This window comes from Cladophialophora carrionii (assembly GCF_000365165.1).
Source record: "Cladophialophora carrionii CBS 160.54 unplaced genomic scaffold supercont1.1, whole genome shotgun sequence".
Classification (NCBI taxonomy): Eukaryota; Fungi; Ascomycota; class Eurotiomycetes; order Chaetothyriales; family Herpotrichiellaceae; genus Cladophialophora; species Cladophialophora carrionii.
The window spans coordinates 4,790,682-4,804,511 of record NW_008481816.1 but is presented as its reverse complement, the minus strand read 5'-3'; the positions used below and the strand labels follow the sequence as shown (position 1 = coordinate 4,804,511).

Sequence of the window (13,830 nt, the reverse complement as noted above, 5' to 3'; positions counted from 1 at the left end):
CATGCATGCAAGCAAGTCTTACAGTGATTTTACGCATTGGGAAATGGAGCTTGCAATAGCCTGTCTGCCTGTCTGTCTGCCTGCCTGCCCTTTTCGATCTCTTCTGCTAGAAGTGCACCTTTGGGTGTCTATCTAGTCTGATGAAAATATGATTGATTGCAAGTCTAGAATGCAGCTACCAGCTAGCTACGGAGAACAGCACCTGTCGCCCCGGGAAACTGTAAGTGGTAGGCACACTCACTGTATGCCTCCTGCCACCACATCTTCTGTCTTTGATAGTCCATATCTCGATGAACTCCCCGGGCCCGCCACTGTCGATCGGTATCGCTGTCCCACCACTGCCGCTGATGCCCTGATTACAATGTGACACCTGTTCCTGGCCGATGCGCTACCACTGCTGTGGCCCTACCACTGCTACGCACTTCCCATTCTGCCGATCCCATGTAACATGCATGAGCATGAGCTTACGCCACGCCACGCCATGCCACGAAGGACTAACCACTCGTATTCGTGAGATACTCACGTGACCCACCCGATCCACTCAAAGGACATACAACATACATTGTAAGTAATTATCCTCCGATCGAGCATGAGGATGAGGATGAGGACGTGGGCGCAGGATTCCTGTCCGCTCCGCTCGTATGCTTGTCTATTGGTCGTGGCTGACTCGTGATGGCTTGACCTGCTCGTATTGCCTTCCTTGATCTCCTTATTTTTGGGACGCGGGTTGTGCCAGTCAAATGATAGAGGATAACGAAATGTGCGCAGTGTACCAGTATATGCAGGGTAGCCGTTGAGTCGAGCAGGCCCGTCGATCCGTCGATCCATCCATCACCCATCACGCTGATTTGCATGGTGTGCGGTGTGCCATGCAATTCGGTGTGAGATAATTAGCATTTTCGAATTCACCCGTCGGTGTTCGCGCATGCAGACAAGTTGGTAATATAAGGGTGTTGCCTCCGTCGCTTGGGAAGATCAGCTCAGAGGAGACTCTATTCGGGAGCTCTTTCGAGTAACGGGTTGACATCGACACAGACACAAACACAGCACCCGCTCTCGAGTAAGTCGGTGACGCTTGACGACTCGGCATCTCTGCTCCACGCTGCACTCCTGTCGTTGTGAATATCGTGCCCTTCGACCTGTGAGCGCGTACGTGCTCACAACATACAAGTCGCAACTCGGGGCGTTCCAGTCCAAAGTGGACGAGCTGCCTCGATTATCCCAAAACACTACATTGGACCTCGACCGCAGAATGACATTCCAGACCAAGGACAACGTGAGCTATGTCCATTTCGGACGTGGCGGCGCAGGTATGATGGCTGTGTCTTTCCACCTAGCACATAATGCGGCATTCGCCACTTCCTCCTTCCTGTCTAGAACGTTCTCTGACTCTTGAGCAAAAGGGAACCGCACCGACGCATCAGCGAGAGACGCACGCCGCCCACTGTGGACTTCTGACTCCGGATCTGCATCCACAGCCGCTCAGTTCAGCTATGGCCGACGCTATTCGACAGGCATAGGCGGCACGGGAAACTTCTCGTTCGCAAGGAGAGTCGACCAGACCACGGACGTAGAGGCGAAAGATGAGGATATGGCACGGTTGCTATATGATCGCTGGGCACCGGGGATCGTCCTTGTCGAGGGTCGTTATCATACGGGGATAGGTATGGCGTTTGCGCATTTAGACCCAGACTTGGCATGATAATCGCTTTCGAGGTTGCTGACCGAAGGCTAACGTGGAGTGTTCTGTGACATAGGCGGCTTCGCAAACAGTTATCAACCCACCGACCTTGAAGACCAGGAAGCTCGGCTGAACAACGAGAATATGCGGAGACAAAGTCTCGCGGATGTGGCACGGCGGAGGGGGAATTTGGCTATGTCGACTTGTTTGCCTTCGAACGAACGGCATTCTCGTAGGGGTAGTCTAGCATCGATGCGGGATTTCGTCATGGGTATGGGACGAAAGTCGAGCAAGGTCTGATATTGGGGTAGAAAGGAAAAGCGTGTCCGTCAAAGCGGAAGTGTTGTGTGATGTTCCGAGGCCAAGGCCAGTGTGCGAATTGGCGGTCCGGCAGATTCACCGCTATTTAAACTCTGGGGCTCAAACATGGAGTACGTGCCGTTCATTCTGATCCCCCAGGAACACACCTGAGGCGCTGGCGGTCCTCGGAATAGAAATGCCCTGAGGATCGATGTTCTCAACTTTGATTTTGTCGTTTGGCGTTAACGAAGAGCCAATTTATGACTTTCGGTCGATTTCGCCTCCTCCACATCTCTTGTAGTGACCTGAAAGAAGCATTCGTTGTGGCTTGGGCCTTGCTGACTGGGTTTTGCTGGGCTACTAAAGGGAAGACCATTCCCCTCAATCCGGAAGTAAGCACCAGCTCTGAGCAAGCGGCGCTTTGTCGACATTTCCCATTTGCGCCCAAGCTCCAAGCTCGGCAAGTTCCGGCATTGGCCATCTGTGGCTCGATAATATCCCCAGGCCTGCTGAACGGTACTTGAACGTTTGATGTCCCCGTTCGGCAGTCGTACGTGGCGCCTCAGTGTGTTCTTGATTGCTGCCGGCAGAACTGCGTAGACCGATATGCTGAGGTCGGGGTGCTCATCATACGGAAGGCCACATACCGTAGTGAAATGAAGCAGCTATGCGGGTGATCGCAGTCAAGGATGTAGCCTGACCCGCTCGTAATTGTCTCTCTGCAATTGAATCGGAGCTCTGAAGACGCAGTTTCGACTGTAGGAGAGCAGTCGCCGCCACCGCCTCTGCTATCCATGCATGAAAGCGGTGTCATGGACATCGCAAACCATCAACCGTCCTTGTAGTTCTGCTCCAAAGTCTCGAGTTTTCGTTGTCGCATAGGTGCAATATCACCATTCCGCATCCCCGTCTGAGACGGCAGCGTCTCGACATGCTCAAGCCTTGCAATCTCCAGATCGAGGTCGATGTCTCGAGCATCAGCCCTGCTTCGTGTACTTGATCGTTTCGGTTGCGAAGTCCTTGTCACGTCGGTGTTGATTTTGGTCAAGTCAACGAAGTCGGAGATGTCGGGTTCACCATTCAGGGCGGAAGGATTGCGCTTCTCATCTCTCGTCAGTGGAAGTGAGGATTTTCTCCCTCCCACAAAATGAACTAGTTTCCCGAGGATGGCGAACTCCAATTTGAGCTTGATCGAGTAGAAGGCTGGTTTTGTGATGGTCTCAAGGATGTACAGGGAAGCACATTCAAGACCCAGGAGACCCAAGTCCATGGCAATGATCAATATGTTGATGGCCATGAGTTGATACATCAGTCTCTTTGTGCTATCCTGGACTGAAGTGCGGAGGATGCGGATGGTCTCGGCGATGTAGATGGACGACAGGATGACCTCTTGTAGGAAGAAGCCACACATCTGTACTTTCTCCATCACGTTGTATCCACTGACATAGGCTTGTGGATGGCTGTCGGTGTTGGAGCCGATAGTGAGGACAGTCGTCGGAATGTGGAGGACAATAGCATTGACGATAATCATCCACTTGGTGTAGCGGAGAATCTTCTCGCCTTTGTCGCCGCTGACAATGAGATGGAGGCGCGACCAGAGCACAATTGCTTGGCCTGTCACCATGGGATACCATCCGATGGAGAGCAGGAAAACCGAGAACCATCGTGCGCCGCCGGTCAGGATCGAGAAGTACTTGAAGAGGAACCCGACGCAGTAGGGAATAATGCCCCAGCCGGAGATGACCAAGCTCCAGAAATACAAGCCCTTGAACTTGGCGAATGTGCCGAAGATGAGAACTTGCAGTTCGACCACATTGTACAAGGCGAGGCCGAGGAAGAAGGCGATCAGGACCTTGAGGGTCAAGCTATCACCCTCATAGCCACCTTCGATTCCCTGGCCGGCTGACGAGTATGAGCTAGACGACGCCGTGGCGTTGGATGGCATCCTTGACCAAGAAAGATGTCCGATGCGTCGCAGTCCCCCTCAGCGGTGACTGGTGTCGTCGCATTAGCGCAGGAGGCGAAAAGGCGTGAACTGCGATCGATCTCGTACTGTAGTGCCGATGACCACGTCCACGTTCTCGGCGTCGAAGGAGGTTTGCTCGGGGTGGCCGGCGCATCTTGACGGAAGAAGAGACGGCAGAGATTGCTGGGGAAGATCTTCATCACTGTCGATCACTCGCAACCCCGCGAAGATGGGTGAAAATGCTTGGGTTGCGACGGTGAATGTGCGTTCAGGAAGCTTATTCCCTGCTTGGGTAGTAGCGATTCTGCGTCCCATGCTCCCAGTGGCTGCCCAGCGCCTGGACTGTAGGCTTCGAGCCTACAAGCAACTTAACAAGCCGTTGGCCGGCAAATCACCGAAATGTTCTAGGCGCCCTACGTCATCACCTACAGTATCATGCTTGTCTCGCTTTTACCCCGGATTCTGGGTAGAGAGACGTGAGAGGCTGAACCGATTTATTGGTGGTTGCTTGAGCCCATACAACATACCCGCATCACGTTCATGAAGGCGGTGTCGATTGCAGAAATGGCCAAGGAAGCAGAGGGAAGAATCATATCAGAATGCCGACCCGTACATCCTACGCGGTTTACAGGCTTCGGCGGCCTAGAGTTGAATGATAGTGAGAGCAGTTCTTTATTTCCAATGTTCCTCTAGATGCCTCCATGTTCATTCACTTCTCACAACATGAAAGCGTCAATGCCATGCTCCTCTTACTCGCAGCGAAATCGAGCGTTCTCTGGAAGTGGCATTTAGAGCTGTGGTCAAGGAGAGGTCATTGACACTCGCTCCGTCGCATGCCTCTCGAATACCGACCCGGTTTGCGGAGCAAGCGCCGATTAGGGGTACAGCTAAGAGAGCTGGGCAAGCTACCACCTAGATCTGCTCTTGGGAGTATAGCCCTCTAGCAGAGAGACTGTATTGGAGATAGAAGAAGCTCTTTGTAACATCTTGGTAATGAAGGAGCTTGAAATGGTCGAGCCTGCCTATCAAGGTTCGGAGGCCAGACAGTAGATTGCTTGCCGTCGCCACTGATGGTACCGGGCGGGTGACTGAAATGTGTCCACTTCAGTTACTGGGTGAGCGCCCACGAGGCTATAAACTGGGATTTTCGTCACAGACTCGATATTCACGACGCAGACATCGCACAACCCCGGCTTGTGAGCTGTTTATCAGGCTTCGATCTCGATCCAGCTTGCCGTACGAGGAGGCTTTGTCGTGACAACCATAGGAACACCGGACAGAGGCTAGGGCCTAGCAGGCGATATTTCAGCCATATCCAGCTCCCGTTGTGTTCTCTCCAGTTGGCTGACGATCGTCTCTTTGCCGCAAATTTCGCGGCAAGGAACCCTGGCTCAGTACCTCGAGCCAATTGCTCGCCATGACTGGGTGTTGCCATACGGCGTCTCTTTCGCGTTCACCCACGACTACGCCTGTTGATGCCGGACTCGAACTCCTCCGTGCGTAGTAAGAGTAAGGTGGTAGACTCCCGCTCGTCGAGGTTCTGTCCAGCGCTAGACTTTCGCGCCAGCTTGTCCTCACTGTTTCACCAGTCTGTGCCGCCGTGAGGTCTGTCAGGCGTGTGGAGGGGATCGAGATGACGGAGGAACGCGGGGAGGCAGGAGGAGGAGGGGTGCCATTCCCAGCTTCCACGGTCAATTGGAAGCCTATGGGCTGCTTCTCGTCTGCAACGAGCAACGATTGTTGGACGGTATCTTCGTATGCGGGCGGGTTTTCTTCCAGTGGGTAGTCCCAGCGCTGTGGAAGGTGACGAGTGCTGCTCGCACTTGTGTAATTCGTGACGGCAATGATGCGGGCGTGACGAGTTTCCGCTTCCAGCTTGCTTGGCCTGTCACTGGAGGAGCAGCAGAGAGAGGAAATGGAAGGCATTATTGCTGGTGTTTCTGATACATACGTGAGCCAGGCACAAGGCAAGACCGCTCCCAGCACCAAGGTAGATCAGAGAGGATTGTCAGCTGTGTTCAAGGCGAGGAATTGAGATCAGGCTGCCCGCCCAGCCACAAAACCGCCTGCCTGGCTCAGCCCCAGAAACGGTGCGGGATGAAAGCTGTGAGTTCAACCGACGGCGACATGACCTGGAGAATTCTACAACACACGCCTTCACACAGTTCTTCCTTTCAGATTCTGCAAAGTCTGTTCTTACAGTTCTTTTCAGTGCAGCAGATGCTGACTTAAGGTGCAGCTGGTGTTGTCTGCAACTTATAAATGCGCGCAATAACATGTAGCGGGCATGAAAGAAGCTGAGGTCTCTCAAGTCTACGCAATACTTTCCGCCTGTTGCAAAATTTTCTCCGGATTAGTGAGGTAGTAAGAAGATCTATCTATGGCTAGTATCTGGCTGATTAAAAGACTACAAAGAGGATGCAAATCGGCGAGAACTGGACTTGCTTGTTCCAAATCAAAGATGCTGAGTTGTTGGAACGGTACGGTGATTCCCTTGGGCCATGGTGAACAATGTCGGAACCATTCTCACTCCTCTACGACAGTTCGGCTTCCGGCACTCGTCTTGACCAAACCGTTCAAGATTGCTCATAACGGAGATGGGACCCGAGCATGAATACATGATCCTCCCTTCTCCATAGGCCATAAAAACACACACAGTACGGTAAAAGTAAGCAAGTCTGCTACTTTAGTGCTCATCGTTCCATGCCAAACCAGTATTGGTGATCAGCCAAAAGCACAACCGACATGGGCGGCACTCTCTAGCCCTGGTCTTGCTTGGAATGCACTGCTGGAGTCTCGACAACCGGCGTCTCAACGTTTGGCGCCTGTGGCGGGTGCTGCAGACTCGGTCATGTCCTGATATTGTGTGAAAGCCCGCAGTCCTCTGCTCAACAAGACGTAGACTGGGCACCTGGGCACCTGGACCCCCGTAGTTGTAGAACATTTGATGCACCGAGGCATCCAATCCCTCGTCTTCGTAGGTCGCTGACCACTCTCCGGAGATTTTCGCCCGCCAGGATGATGCAGAACATTATCTGCCACAGTTTCCAGCACGTCGCCGCTTCTGAGGGAGCGAGTACCTTGCACCCGTGGGCGGCTCGTGCTAGCTGCATTCTCGATGAGATCCCTGACATCGAAAACGTGACGCCAATCTCCTAGTTCGAGCGTGCTGGATCGTCTGTCACTGAAAAGTTGACTGTGCCGGCTAAAGTCCGCCTCACAGACTGCTGGGAGTAATGCCCGAGATGTGGAACGCCCGTTCAGCTTGCAGAAGGTTGCTTGGCGGTAAGCCAGTGGGGGATCTGAGAAGGTCTCCTTGGCCAGAGACGCCGTGGCATGGATAGCGAACGAGCTCTCAAAGGTGTCGTCTCTCATAGATCTTTCTGCAGCGCCTCCTCTAACGGCTTCATCCCATCAATCATCCCCTCAAGCTTCTCATCCATCTTCTTGAGTTCATCCTTCTTCCTCGTATTCTCTTTGACCAACGCCTCTTTGGTTTTGACCAACTCCAGCCTCTCTTGCTCCATCTTTTCTCGTTCTTGCTTCTCGTGCTCGATCCTCAGTGGCATCAACTCCTGCTCCGACGATTCAGCCTGCTCGGGAAACATAGCCAGATACTCATCCAGGGGCCGTAGGGGTAGATGTGTATAGGCATGATCATAACCTTCGCAGGCGCCGATTTCACCCATCAGATGTCTCTGCTCGTAATACAGATTCTGGAGTTGTAGGAGTAGCCGGTCAACCTCTTGCCTCGCTTCTGCAGTCTCTTGTTTGGTCGCTCGTGCCCCAAAGGCTGCTTGCCGTTGCTGACCGCGCAATTTCGCCAGGTACGCGTTCAGTATCTTCTGCTGCTGTGCGAGTTCTAGCTTCTGCTCTGGTGAGGGAGTTGCGGCTGTCGCATTGTCTTCGAGCCAGGAGAGGACGGAAAGTGTCTTTGCTAGGGTCGCCCGCGATGTCTCTAGCAGCGGTTGTAGGCTCGGATCTCTGATCTGATCCCCTACTGCCATGGTCGCGCCTCTTCGTATCAGGATCAGCGTCCAGCCGTGTGTGCAGAGCTGCGTAAGCAGGATAGGAAGTGAGAGCGCGGGTGCTGAGGCTGTCTGGATATCTTGGATGATCGTGCATGATGCGCAGCCAATCGGAGTCGACTTTCCACGGTGAAATATTTCTGAAGTTGCTCACATCCTATTCTCCTCGAACCTTTCAAAGCATGGCGCCAGACAGGGGGCTCGAGGACGCGGTCGCTTCACTGGACTTAGCTTCACAAGTTAATGGCATCAAAGATATCACTGACTTGAGCGATTCCCAACCGACCCCAGAGACGATTCCGCCGCACTTGTCGCACAACCCTGCGACGAACGCAAAGCGGACAGACCCCTTCCAGTTTGGGCAGCGCTATCTGTCAGAGCAGGACGATGTTTTCCAGTACAATGCCTGGGACCATGTAGTTCCCGACGCTGCTCACTATGAGTTCTGCGAGGCGCAATATGCCGCACAACGTGAAGCGCCCGTCTCTGACTTTGACCGAGCGCGCTTCAACGACAACCCAGAAAAATGGTGGGATTTATTCTACAAGCAGAAGACGAGTACCTTTTTCAAGGATAGGAAGTGGCTAGCGCAGGAGTTTCCAGTACTCAAAGAAGTCACAGACCCTGACGCAGGCAACAAAGTCATTCTCGAAGTAGGCGCCGGAGCCGGGAACACTGCGTTTCCTATTCTGAGGATGAACGAGAACCCGCGGCTGAAGCTTATTGCAGTCGATTTCAGCAAGAAAGCCGTCGAGACAATGAGGAATGCAAAAGATTACGCAGACTCTGGTGGGATCATGAGGGCCGAGACCTGGGATGTGGCTGGAGAGACACTACCGACCGGGGTTGAAGAAAGCAGCGTTGACATTGTGATAATGATCTTCGTTTTCTCCGCACTCAGCCCGAAACAGTGGCAGCAAGCACTGAGCAACATCCGGCGTGTTCTGAAGCCCGGAGGAGAAGTGTTGTTCAGAGATTACGGGAGAGGGGATCTGGCCCAGGTTCGCTTCAAGGCGGGAAGATGGATGGAAGATAACTTCTACGTTCGTGGAGACGGCACCAGAGTCTACTTCTTTGAGAAAGAGGAACTCGAGGAGATCTGGGCGAGGGGATTCGACATCATGAATTTGGACGTGGACCGACGGCTGATTGTCAACCGGCAGCGGCGCATCAAGATGTACCGTTGCTGGATCCAAGGGCGATTTCGGAAAAAGGCGATCTCGGACGCAGAGGGAGCATTCTAGAGCGTGGATCGCTGCGTTCCTGAGGGTCATCTGAGAGCTACTGTAGCCCAAGATTATGATGCTCGAGCCAATCCGAAATACTCATGACCAGCACGCGTGAGGAAATGCAAACAGCCGTGGACAGAAGATCGAGCACATGCCAGCATGCCCCCCCCTAAGTCCACCAGTGTGCTTGCGGGAAGACAGCGAATGCTGTAGAACGGGCACCAATTGGACTCGACGAGCCTCGCATGTGAGATATGCTGCATGACCGCAGTGGGAGGGCCGAAAAGCGGCCGCCCTGCTGCTGCTCGGTCTGACCGCTGTCATTTAAACCCACTTTGGTCACGTGCATCCGTAGCCACAGTGACATAATTGGCATCGTACACGGTAATCAAATGACGCCGATGGTGTCATCCTCCAGCCTCCTTTCCGCATGTCAGTTTTTGACATTTGACCATCAGACATGAATTGCCACTCCACTTTGTCCCTCCGTGCCCTTCCCAACGCATCGGTGGTATCCTCTCATTCATTCCCCCACTCGACGACTGACATTGCATATCTGCTCCATGTAATTGTAGTGTATATTGTTCACTCTTCACGTCTGTCCTTACTGCTTTCCTCCCTCCCAGGCCGCCTTCCTCCTGCCACATCAAAAGTCTGCCGATTTGGCACGCACGCGACACGCTCGCTGCGCCACTGACATAGACAAGCTCCCGCTGACGGCCGATCGACGCCTCTTACCGAACTATTGATTCCTGTGGTCCAAGGCCGAACTCTTCTTCCTCCATGATTTAAATCGTCGTCGGAGACCATACAAGCTGCCGCATGGTTATTACGAGCCAGTCCGACAAGATGTCGTGCGCAACACAGACGGTCACCTTCGACGCTACATCCACCAGCCGTGAGTGCAGCCCGTCCGGCTTCGACGAACGAACAAGCCTGCTACGTCGAGGCAGAAGACATTCCTACAATGCGATTTCTAGCCGGCGGCAGTCGAGCGTCTGCAACGCCGACGTCGTCTATGTCCGCGTAGATCTCTTCCTCACCGAGTTAAGGAATCGGCTGGACAGATTGGAAAAGTGCCGACAAGAGAGTCTTACAACCTTCGACGCCCAGTTGGAGCGTGCTTACCAGGCGCTGAGAGATGTCCGAGATTCGTGTGCGCCGTCCATCTCTGGAGAGCTGTTATGGGGTGCTGCCAGACAGCGTGCCCTGATATTGGTGGACACCCTCGAGACCCGATACAACGACATTATGCCGTCTCGTGAAGGCCTTGAACAGAAGGCGCAAGAAGGCATGCGATTGATGGAGTCGTATCTGGCCGAATTGGAGTCTCGGGTGCACGAGACAAAGACTCAACTATTGGAGACCGGGTGGAAGAAGGTCGATGATTCGCTCAACGCCACGAGGGAGATGTTCGAGGACGGCCTTGATAAAGCCTTGCGCGCAAAAGACATTCTTGCCGAGTCGGTCTCACATGCCCTGACCCGCGCTGCCGAAACAAGGCTCATCCACTACGAAGATCTTCCCATCCCGTGGCGGAACAACCCCCATATCCTCAAGGGCTACCGCTTCCACAAGACACCGCTCGAATGCCTTGGCTCGGTCTTCCACGCTCACAATGAGATGGTCAACATTTGGTCACACGGCATTGGCCTTGTTGTTGTGCTTGCCGTGGCATTCTATTTCTATCCCTCGTCGGCCGCATTTCCTCTCTCCAGCAAGATGGATGTTCTGGTCGCCGCTTGTTTCTTCGCCGCTGCCTGCAAGTGCCTGATTTGCTCGGCAATGTGGCACACCATGAACAGCATTTCAGACAAGTGCCTGTACGATCGATTTGCGTGCGTCGACTATACCGGCATTTCGCTTCTGGTCGCCGCGAGCATTCTCAGCAGTGAATGGACGGCTTTCTATTGCGAACCAGTGTCCAGGACGATATACATGACCTTAACCACAGTGCTTGGAGTCGCTGGAGCCATCCTTCCCTGGCGAGAGAGCTTTAATCGAGCTGACATGGCCTGGTTCCGAGTGACGTTTTTTGTTACTCTAGCTGTGACCGGCTTTGCTCCTGTGCTCCAGCTGAACTATACTCGGGGCCCGGAGTGGACTTTCTATTTCTATGCGCCGATTGCCAAAAGCATGATGGTATACTTTACCGGCGCACTCATTTATGCCAGCCAAGTCCCAGAGAAGTGGTGGCCCGGGTCGTTCGACTACGTTGGATGCAGCCACAATATCTGGCACGTGGCCGTTGTCTTCGGCATTATTTTCCACTACACTGCAATGCAAGAGTTCTTCCAAGGAGCATTTAAACGGGCAAGCGAAGGTTGTTGCTTGGGGTGACGAGCTCTCCCAACTCTGCTGAAGTAGACGAGACATGGTTTCGCATAGCGAGGGCATCTGATGGCGTCGGGTCCAACCTGGTTTTGCATATCTCCAGGAACAGGAAGAGGGGGCGGTCTATCGATGCATATATAGAAGGCGCAACTGCGTCGAAGTATTGCACGGATCGCGTATCTTAGGCTTCTGGAAGCAGAAGCAGCACCTCGATTCATCATGATTATGCCCCTAAGGTTTCTCGGCGACTATTTAGATCGTGGCAGAGACGGGATCCACCGATTCGGTTGGTCAACACAGGACACTCTGCCAGCCGAATACGATGATTTCCCTTTTGAGAACGAAACCCACCGCCGGATATAGTCCGTCTTCGTATCAGAGTCGGGATACGAGACTGGAGCTGGAGGGACAGTGGCTGCCTGTTGTTCAGAATGGCAAATATCGTATTGACCTGAATCCCATTTCTTCCACCTTTCTCACCTTCAAAGACGCAGCAAGAATCCGCGCCCGGGATTGAAGCGTTCTAGGCCGGCCTGGACAATACCAGGGCTACCTTTCGCAGACCTGGGACAGCGCGCCGGCACAAGGCAGCGAATCAAGATGAAATCAGTTTTCAAAGTTACACTGGCCTCGACGTCTCAAGCGTCCAAAGGCGTATCCACACCAGACAGGGTCACCTTCCACACAAGGAGGCCGCATAAGAAAAGTCGGACAGGGTGCAAGTCCTGCAAGCAGCGACGAATCAAGGTTCGTGTGTCTGTTTGTTCATACAAGGCCAAGGCTGATCAACTTGTTTCCTCCAGTGCGATGAGAACAGGAACGGGGGCTGCTTTCAATGCCAAAATCGCGGGATTGATTGTGACTACTCGTATGAGAGAGAGGGGGAACCGCGTAGAAGGGAATGTGTCATCCTATCAAAGGCCCGCCACACGACTTCTCGTCAACCTTTGACGAAAAACATCGAGACGAACTGCTTGATCGAGAGCGGCAGCAGCACACAGTCAAGCTCAAGACGTTCTACTCCGCTCAGCCTGACGCGCAGCTTGCCTTGGAAGTTCCCACTAGAAGTTCCGGACCAGATGACGCCAATTATGCAAACATTCCATCATTTTGGTACGGTCACAGTATGCTGTATCGGATCGGACATGGGGCAAGAGATATCTCGCGGTCCTGCCATGGAGCTTGCTCTCGAAACGCCCTACCTGATGCATGCAATCAATGGAGTGTCTGCTGACCACCTCTGTCATCTTCTTCCTGCGGCTCAACATCCAGTTCAACATGCCCAAAGCCAGTTGGCGGCGTTTTACCATTGGCAAAAGGCACTGCACTTGTTTCGAGAAGAGCTGTCGAACGGTGCTACCAAGGAGAATATGGACGGGCTGATATCTGCCGTCATGCTGATCTGCGTGCACCAGTTCATGCTCAACGAGCCCTTACTTGATCCCAGCAAAAGCTTCATATACGCACCGCCAGAAGCACGGCGAGAATGCCTTACATGGTTGACCATCCAACACGGAATCAAGGCACTGCGAGGCCAACTGGGGGAGGTCATGTGGAAATCCATCTGGAGCCCGGTGATTATGGACTCGGAAATATTTCAGCCGCCACCAAACTACATGACTCCAAAGGGCGGTGACGAGACACACGGTTTGTTCTTGGAAATCTGCGAAGTGACAGCAGAATCTTCGTGCGAGACGAACCCTTACTACGAAGCACTGCAACACCTACTGTATGTTCGGCGACTGAAACCCAGCTTGACCACTTTCAACAAGTTGGTTGAATTCGTTGCCGTCGTAGAAGACGACTTTCTCCGTCTACTGCTGAAGAGAGATACACGAGCGTTGCTGATTCTGGCACATTGGCTGGCGATGATGAGCGAGCTGGGACAGTGGTGGCTGAGCGTGAGATGTAAGACCGAGTGCACTGCTATCACGACGTATCTGATGCATGATCGGGATGAGAGGGTGAGGGAGTTGTTGAGGTATCCAGCGAGGACTCTGGGAATCGTGCTGGTGAGAAGGGATGAGGGCTTATGATCAGTCGATTGTGTCGAGGTTCAGATCCTAGAGGAAGTGCTGTGGACGTGCTCCGTGGTATCTTTATCCTTAAGCTCTCCCTATTCGTAGGTCTCGATTAGGCGCCTGCGGACTTGGCTGGGCGTGCTCGGTCACCGGAAGACAAGTCCGCTTGGAGGCGTCTAGGCGACCAATGCCGACCAGTTTAGGCATCGTGCAGGGCGTCGGGACCGGTAAGAACCTAGCGCGTCACATGACTCAGAGTCCTTCGCTGGCA

At 53.4% G+C, this 13,830-nt stretch overlaps 7 protein-coding genes across 7 annotated transcripts; 4 read left to right on the top strand and 3 right to left on the bottom strand.

Moving 5' to 3' along the window:
* Positions 1-1,252: 1,252 nt before the first annotated feature.
* G647_01718 (uncharacterized protein) lies at positions 1,253-1,981 on the top strand (the record flags this gene model as incomplete). The annotated part of the gene is made up of 3 exons (XM_008725117.1): positions 1,253-1,310; positions 1,404-1,664; positions 1,758-1,981. The coding sequence occupies 3 exons, from the start codon at positions 1,253-1,255 to the stop codon at positions 1,979-1,981; spliced, it is 543 nt and encodes a 180-aa protein (XP_008723339.1).
* Positions 1,982-2,810: 829 nt separating this feature from the next.
* On the bottom strand, positions 2,811-3,926 carry G647_01717 (uncharacterized protein; the record flags this gene model as incomplete). The annotated part of the gene is made up of 1 exon (XM_008725116.1): positions 2,811-3,926. One exon carries the CDS (start codon positions 3,924-3,926, stop codon positions 2,811-2,813), a length of 1,116 nt encoding a protein of 371 aa, XP_008723338.1.
* Positions 3,927-5,252: 1,326 nt separating this feature from the next.
* Positions 5,253-5,873, bottom strand: G647_01716 (uncharacterized protein; the record flags this gene model as incomplete). Its single annotated transcript, XM_008725115.1, has 1 exon — positions 5,253-5,873. The coding sequence occupies one exon, from the start codon at positions 5,871-5,873 to the stop codon at positions 5,253-5,255; it is 621 nt and encodes a 206-aa protein (XP_008723337.1).
* Positions 5,874-7,318: 1,445 nt separating this feature from the next.
* On the bottom strand, positions 7,319-7,954 carry G647_01715 (uncharacterized protein; the record flags this gene model as incomplete). The annotated part of the gene is made up of 1 exon (XM_008725114.1): positions 7,319-7,954. One exon carries the CDS (start codon positions 7,952-7,954, stop codon positions 7,319-7,321), a length of 636 nt encoding a protein of 211 aa, XP_008723336.1.
* Positions 7,955-8,157: 203 nt separating this feature from the next.
* Positions 8,158-9,219, top strand: G647_01714 (uncharacterized protein; the record flags this gene model as incomplete). The annotated part of the gene is made up of 1 exon (XM_008725113.1): positions 8,158-9,219. The coding sequence occupies one exon, from the start codon at positions 8,158-8,160 to the stop codon at positions 9,217-9,219; it is 1,062 nt and encodes a 353-aa protein (XP_008723335.1).
* An 834-nt stretch (positions 9,220-10,053) lies between these two features.
* On the top strand, positions 10,054-11,544 carry G647_01713 (uncharacterized protein; the record flags this gene model as incomplete). Its single annotated transcript, XM_008725112.1, has 1 exon — positions 10,054-11,544. One exon carries the CDS (start codon positions 10,054-10,056, stop codon positions 11,542-11,544), a length of 1,491 nt encoding a protein of 496 aa, XP_008723334.1.
* Positions 11,545-12,713: 1,169 nt separating this feature from the next.
* G647_01712 (uncharacterized protein) lies at positions 12,714-13,574 on the top strand (the record flags this gene model as incomplete). Its single annotated transcript, XM_008725111.1, has 1 exon — positions 12,714-13,574. One exon carries the CDS (start codon positions 12,714-12,716, stop codon positions 13,572-13,574), a length of 861 nt encoding a protein of 286 aa, XP_008723333.1.
* Positions 13,575-13,830: the final 256 nt, after the last annotated feature.